Source organism: Carlito syrichta, unplaced genomic scaffold (genome assembly GCF_000164805.1).
Source record: "Carlito syrichta isolate Samal-C Ts95f unplaced genomic scaffold, Tarsius_syrichta-2.0.1 Scaffold316169, whole genome shotgun sequence".
In the NCBI taxonomy this organism is placed as follows: Eukaryota; Metazoa; Chordata; class Mammalia; order Primates; family Tarsiidae; genus Carlito; species Carlito syrichta.
The window spans coordinates 429,018-435,948 of record NW_007260265.1 but is presented as its reverse complement, the minus strand read 5'-3'; the positions used below and the strand labels follow the sequence as shown (position 1 = coordinate 435,948).

Below are 6,931 nucleotides of genomic sequence, written 5' to 3'. Positions count from 1 at the left end.
GAGGAGACGGCTGGCACCCTCTGGCCCTGGCAGAGTGGTCGAGCCAGGCAGGCATTGAGGAACTGAGCCGACTCCAGCAGAGGCCCAGGCTGGGGGCACCTGCGGAGGACTTACAGGGTCACACTTTTGCCCAGGCCACCCAGGGGAGAAGGCTGTCCCACCCGGAGACACGGGTCATGTGGGGCTCCCGGGAGCTGCTTGTAGCGTGGTTGCTGGTGTTGGCAGTGGGCGGCATGGAGCATGTCTACCGGCCTGGGTGAGCCGGGGCTCAGGCCTCAGGGTGCTGGGGGGGGCGGGGGTCCTCAGCCCCTCACCGAGGCAGCCCCCAGTATGTGGGAGAGTCCCTGTGGGTTCCCCGGGGCTGGGAGGGTCCTGGTTCTGAGATTCCCTGGCTGACCCCCAGCCACTCCCCAGCCGCAGGGTATGTGCTGTTGAGACTCCCAGGGGCCCTGTCTCTGAGTCCTTCGTGCAGCCCGTGTACCAGCCCTTCCTCACCACCTGCGACGGGCACCGGGCCTGCAGCACCTACCGGTGAGTGCACCTGCCCGTGCCAGGCCCACCCAGCCCCATCCAAGACGCCCCCATCTGCCACACGCCAGCCTGCCTGGATGTGATGAGCCCTGGGGCCCAAGATGGGAAATCGAGGCCAGAGTGCTAAGAGGACTCCCTGAGACGGACGTCCCCAGGGTGGCCTGAGTGCAAGGACATCACCTTGTCACGTCCAGTACGTGTCTTCATTCCTGCCCCGATGTGTTTGAAAGGCACCCCTGGCGTGGAGGGTTGCCCATCCTGCCTGCACCCTTCCCTGCCCCAGCAAAACTGGCTGCAAGTTCCCATCCACTGGGAGCCATGCCTGATTCTCCAGTCCTGTCCTGGGGCCCCAGGGGACACTCCCTCCCTCTGTTGGCCCCCAATGGGCCTAGCCGGAGACCCTGAGGTGTCCTGTGCTGCCTGCCGGAGGGGTGTGCGTCCCTGCTTCCTTCTGCCTTAGCTGCCATAGTAGCTGGGACTACAGGCATGCGCCACCACTCCTGGCTAATTTTTTGATTTTTTTGTAGAGATAAGGTCTCGCTATGTTGCCCAGGCTGATCTGGAACTCCCGGACTCAGGCCATCCTCCTGCCTTGGGCTCCCTAAGTGCTGGGATGATTAGCATAAACCACCACACCCAGTCAACTTCTGAGCATCCAGGTGCCCAGAGCCCAGGCCAGGGATGGCCCAGGCAAGCCCCTTGCTCTGGGCCTACATGCCCCGTAATAGAGGCTGTAATGGAGGGGTATATAGGCCAGGGCGCTACCTCTGCTCTCTGCTGGGCGCAGCTGGACCTCCCGCAGCCCCTCAGGATCCTCTCATCACCTGAATACCCGGGCAGAAGATTGAATGCCCAGGTGGGGAAGCGGCTTGTGTAGTGACCCCACGGTGCCATCTCCTGGGGAGGGGAGCTCTGGGGCCACACCGGGGTGACCTCCTCCATTCTTGAGAGGCGGCTGCAGGCGGTTGGTGGGAAGGGTGGGGTGCCTGTCTGAGCTGCTGTGCCCGCCCCACAGGACCATCTATAAGACCGCCTACCGCCGCAGCCCAGGGCTGGCTCCCTCCAGGCCACGCTACGCCTGCTGCCCCGGCTGGAAGAGGACCGGCAGGTTCACCGGGGCGTGCAGAGCAGGTGAGGGTGGTGGCCCCGGACTGCTCTGCCCCGAGTACACAGGCAGCCACTCCCTGGACCTCCCACCCTGCTCTGGTTCCTTCCCTCCCTCCAACTCTGGGCCAAACTTTCCTTGCTAGAGCACCCCTTCCCTGGCGACTGCCTCCCAGGGCACGCCCTACCCCCTAGTTGGTGACCGGTCCCTCCCCCCCACAGCAGTGTGCCAGCCACCATGCCGGAATGGAGGGCGTTGTGTCCAGCCTGGCCACTGCCACTGCCCTGTCGGATGGCACGGGGACACCTGCCAGTCAGGTGAGGCTGGCTCCGCCTCCCGGGGGCATGGGAGGGTCCTCTGGGCACCTCCCTGCGTGTCCTGGGGTTGCCACTGGCCAGAGCTGATGGGCCATTAACGGGAGTGTCTTGGGGGGGCTCAGCGGGGGACCCCCTTCCTGCAGGCACGCCCACCTGATGCCCATCCACTTCCCGCAGACGTGGATGAGTGCAGTGCCGGAAGGGGTGGCTGTCCCCAGCGCTGCGTCAACACCCCGGGCAGTTACTGGTGCCAGTGCTGGGAGGGGCACAGCCCATCTGCAGACGGTACCCTCTGCCTGCCTGAGGGAGGGACCCCCGGGGTGACCCCGAGCCCCACGACAGGTAAACTCTTCCCCGCCCCGATGCCTGGCGGGGGGTGGGGGCGGCGACAGGCAGGTGGTGGCGCCACCCCGTGGCTTCGTGTTGGGCACAGTGGGGGCAGCAGTGGTGCCCAGGTATCCCGGGCTGGTGGGTGGCTCTGCTCCGGGCAGAAGGTGGGCAGGGCTCTTTCTCAAGGAGGAGAAGGAGGGCTGGGTGGGTTTCTGAGGGTATGGGGGGGAGGTGTGGACAGGGCAGAGGACTGCCCTGGGGCGTCATCTCAGCCGTATCTGCATCCCTGCCTGGGCCTCCTGGAAGACGGCGTGCCTCCGCTGGTGACGGGACATTATTACTTTTGGTACGCGCTGTGACACTTCAAACTCGTACCGTGAGTAATAATGCGCCGTCAGCAGCCCGGCATCGAGAGCTCCGTATGACCTCAGCCCGGACACCCCCTGTCGGGACACCCTCGGCCCGGCCAGGCCAGTGAGAGCAGGGCAGGCCCGAGACCTCCAGCCAGCTCCTGGTGGACAGCGGGGCCTGTGGAGGCCTGAGCCTGAGCCTCTCCGGCTGTCCCCCTGGGATCAGAGGCCAGCCTCGGGGTGTGGGGTGGAGGCCGGCCCTCCCTGACTCAGCATCTGGCTCTGTCCCTAGGTGCAGACATGGCTGTAAAGGAGGAAGTTCAGAGGCTACAGACCAGGGTGGACTTGCTGGAGGAGGTGAGGCCTGGGCTGGGGCTGGCAGCCGGCTGCTGGGTCACAGTGGAGGCCCCGGCCTGGGGTGAGGCCCGCAGCCTCCTGTGGCCTCCTGGCACGTGGTTCTGACGCACTGGATGGCTGTGGGGGGCCTGATGGGGGTGGTCTGTGAAGACCCTGGCCCCAGGGAGGCTTCCTTGCTGCCGATGGCTCAGGGGACTTCATGCCAGGCGGGGCAGCTGGACATTGACTGGGACATCCCAGGACAGAATTCGTCACGCTTGGCCTCCTCCCAAGCCACACACAGAGCCTCAGCCTGACCGGAGCCCACGCAAGGGGCTCGCCAGTCTTCCACTGGCCATCATCCCGGTGACCCCTCAGAGGCTCCAGCCTGCCCCTCCTGGCTCCTCTGCTGGGGACCCTGAGGCTGAGAGCGCCTGGCCAGCACCCCCCCCAGTCTGATGTCCCCGGGCGCCTCCGCAGACTCTAGGCCCTTCTGGTGCGACAGCACCCCCTGGTGGACGTCCTGAGCCCTGCCGCTAAGGCTGGCTCGAGGTGTAGAGTCCTTACCAGTAAATTCTTGGGGACCAGAAGGCGGGGCTGGCCCAGGTCACACGGCCCTCCCAACCCACAGAAGCTGCAGCTGGTGCTGGCTCCACTGCACAGCCTGGCTTCACAGGCCCTGGAACATGGGCTCCCCGACCCCGGCAGCCTTCTGCTGCACTGCTTCCAGCAGCTGGGCCGCATCGACAGCCTGAGTGAGCAGATCTCCTTCCTGGAAGAGCAGCTGGGGTCCTGTGAGTGCCGTCCCCAACCAGGGGCTCCCCGGGGGCCTGAGACCCAGCGGGGCTGCCCAGGCTAGGGGGCAGAGTGAGGCTGGTCGGCCAAAGCGAGGGGGCGGACCAGGCTGGGCTGGAGGACTGTGGGGAGCAGTGACCTCTGACCCCAGCCGCCTCATCCCACCGTAGGTTCCTGCAAGAAGGAGACGTGACCAGCCAGGCCCCAGCCCCGTCTCAACCCAGGCTGGACCGAGCCACTCCCCTTCCCTCCCTGCTGTGCCCCCACCCTGTGTTCCTCCCCAAGGTGCTAGGCACCCAGACGCCAACCCTGACGGTGACTGTGAGCAGAGGGTGAGGGAGAGCTGGGGCATGGGCCGGGGGTCTTCTGTGTGAATCCACCTCCAGCAACCCCGAGGGCCTTCCAGGGCCCGGCGGGCTTGCAGCTGAGGGATGGTACGAGCCCTCTGCCCAGAGCCTGGGGTGGTAGTTCTGGGAGGGCAGCCTGGCGCGGGCGGGGGCGGGGGCAGGGCCTGTCCCCTGATGTCACAATAAAGACGAGACTTGAGCCACCCCATCAGTGGATGCATGGGCGGTCCCTGGGAAGAGAAGCCCCGCTGTGCTCGGCATACGGGTGGTACGCTTACGGCTGCCCCACCCAGCCTCATTGCCGGTGCAGGCTGGCACAGGCAGGCAGGAAGGGGGTGGGTCCCTCATCTCCAAGAGGGGCTGGACAGGTGGCTTCTGTGAGGCCCCATGGGGACAGTTTTGTCCTGATGCTGTGCTGGCCCCACTCCCATCAGAGGTCCAAGAGCAGACAGACCTCCATCCCCTGTGTCCTGGGCATGGATGCCCCTCAATTATGGGGACGCCCACATACCCACTGACAAAGGTGGCAGTGGATGACTGTGGGCCCATCTGCTGGACGGGAACACTGGCAGGGACGGGGGACGCCCAAAGGGAGGGCGGGGCCTGAAGCAGCCCCTGCCTGCCCAGGAGTGACCACAGCTTGCCAGATACTTCCAAGAGTCCATTTATAAAAAGTTACAACCAAGCGCAGCACTGACTCTGCAGTTTCCTGGCCGACCGGCCAGGCAGCCCCCGCGTCCGAGCTCCCTGGGCCTGGGTGGTGTCAGACTGGGCGTCTGGGTCCTCCTGGCACCTGCTTTCCCTGAAGGCCTGATGCAGGCCTGACCTGGAGGGCCCTGGGCAGCCAGACTAAAGGCACCAGAGAACAGGGCAGGTGGGCAGGCGGGTGGAGGCTTCAGTTACAGCCGTCTAGCTGCCCCTGGGCCACCCCAAGGGCTGGCAGCTCTGGCCACCCATGGGCCAGCCTCCAGCCTCCTCTTCCACCCTCCCAGATCCTACAGAGGGGCACGTCCTTGCCCACAAGCCTGGGAGGGTCTGGCTGACTCCTGATGGGGACGCGATGGTCTTGGATCGGAAGCCAGTGACAAGGGGCTTCCTGCTTCCAGGGCCAGAATGAGACCTGGGCAGCTGGGGAGGCCGGACACAGTGATATTTGGCAGCCTGGGCAAGGGAGACCCTCTGTCCATCTTGAGCTGCCTGCCTCCCGCCTGCCCTCCCCTGGGTCCTGCCCCAGCCTGTGGCCTGGGCTACTGGGCTGGCTGTACACCAGGTCCTGCGGTGGCCCCATTCTCCTGGGACATCTTGGAAATGTGGAGAAAGGTGTTCCTCATGGCCTGGTGGCAGGTGTCCACGAGCTTGGGGATGTCGGCCTCGGTGAGGCCGCTGGTGGGGATGGCGTCCAGCACCTGCACCCTGATCGTTCCTGCGGTGGGAGTAGCGGGCATCAGCAGCAGGCTGGGGGTCCCGGCCCCTCCTCGCCAAAACCACCCAAAGCCTCTCCCCTGAGAAGCCTTGGAGGCCGGGCTCTTCCCCCGGGCTCCCTGGCCTCAGGGGTTTATTTTTGGTTTTTTTGGAGAGAGAGGGTCTTGCTATATTGCCCAGGCTGGTCTCAAAACTCCTGGCCTCAGATGATCTTCCCACCTCTGCCTCCCAAAGTACTGAGATTACAGGCTTGAACCATCACACCTGGCCCATTGTGGGGGCTTGTTTTTAATAATGGTAACATTGGCACAGTAAGACACACAGCTTCTAAGCATATGCCCAGGGGGTTTCGACAAGTCTCTATGCCCAGAAAGTTCCCTTGGTCATTTCTGATCAGCTCCGGGTTCTTCTGCCTGATTCTACCCTCCATGGTGTACGAGGCCTCTCTCCTCTCATTGCCCTTTAACCTTTGACCCCACCTGGGCCCCTGTGCGGGGTCAGGACATCCTGCCTGGGACCTGGTGTCTGGATGGAAGGGGCAGAGGCCCTAGATAGAGAGACAGTGCAGTGTGACCTGCGTGGGCAGTCAGACTTGGACACATGGGCTCAGAGCCCGCCCCCAGCACAGGGAGAGGTTCCTCCAGCCCCCCAAGCTGTGTGCACAGTCCAGGCCCACCTGTGTGAACTCGAGTGCCAGCCCACTTTCAGAACCTCAGATTCCTCATCTGAAAAATGGGCCACGCCCCTCACAGGGCCATGGGGGAAAGAGTGCAGTGAAGCCACACTAGCCAACTTGCTCATTCCCGGCGGGCAGTGTGGGGCAGAGGCCCAGCCCAGAGCAACTACTGGAAGTGGGGCTGTTCTGGGAGAGGCTGGAGGTCCCTGAGGGGGGCTGGGGTCCCTGAAGGGTCAGACCGCAGCGGCCCCGAGTGCAGGGGGGTGAGCGTACCTGAGGTGAAGAGCTTAGTCTTGCTGTCGTAGAAAGAGGAGAAGGAGGAGTACACCACAGGAATGATGGGCACCTGCGGGCGGGGACACAGGCAGACTGAGGCAGCCCCGGCAGGCTGGGGAACCCAGTCCTCAAGAACCAGCCCTACCCTGCGTCACCGTCCTCCCACTCCCTGGCCCCAAGAGTCTTTGTGACTGTCCTGCCTCAAGGCCTTCCACACCTGACCCCCGGGACACCTGCCGTGGGCGGGGTGGCCCCATGTTCCAGAAACTCACCCTGCCAAGCTTCACTCATCTCCTCCAGGAAGCCTTCCTGAGCTAGCACACGTGTTTGCCTGATTCACATCTGTCCCCTCTACTGGGACATTCACCGGGGGGCAGGGCGCTGTCCAGCTTAGCTGGGGTGGTCACTGAGGTCTTCCCTCCCTCCTCATCTTCTTCCCCATCTCT

General features: G+C 64.5%; 2 protein-coding genes across 2 annotated transcripts in view; one reads left to right on the top strand and one right to left on the bottom strand.

The window, feature by feature from the left end:
• Positions 1-136: 136 nt before the first annotated feature.
• On the top strand, positions 137-4,319 carry EGFL7 (EGF like domain multiple 7). The gene is made up of 8 exons (XM_008073791.2): positions 137-256; positions 415-531; positions 1,547-1,662; positions 1,858-1,953; positions 2,131-2,295; positions 2,926-2,990; positions 3,601-3,763; positions 3,935-4,319. Exons 1-8 carry the CDS (start codon positions 177-179, stop codon positions 3,955-3,957), a joined length of 825 nt encoding a protein of 274 aa, XP_008071982.1. The 5' UTR covers positions 137-176; the 3' UTR covers positions 3,958-4,319.
• A 440-nt stretch (positions 4,320-4,759) lies between these two features.
• The window catches only part of LOC103276388 (1-acyl-sn-glycerol-3-phosphate acyltransferase beta-like), a 14,629-nt gene continuing 12,457 nt past the window's right edge, over positions 4,760-6,931 (bottom strand). Inside the window, exons 7-8 of the mRNA XM_008073796.2 lie at positions 6,483-6,555; positions 4,760-5,534 (exon numbers count right to left, since the gene is read on the bottom strand). Of these exons, the coding sequence (XP_008071987.2) occupies positions 5,359-5,534; positions 6,483-6,555 (249 nt within the window). The 3' untranslated portion in view covers positions 4,760-5,358. The remainder of the gene's footprint in view (positions 5,535-6,482; positions 6,556-6,931) is intronic.

Coding starts and splice junctions, on each gene's coding strand:
- EGFL7 (XM_008073791.2), top strand. CDS start 177: ATGTGGGGCTCCCGGGAGCTGCTTGTAGCGTGGTTGCTGGTGTTGGCA. Junction 532..1,546: donor CGGGCCTGCAGCACCTACCG/GTGAGTGCACCT, acceptor CCCGCCCCACAG/GACCATCTATAAGACCGCCT. Junction 1,954..2,130: donor CGGGGACACCTGCCAGTCAG/GTGAGGCTGGCT, acceptor CACTTCCCGCAG/ACGTGGATGAGTGCAGTGCC.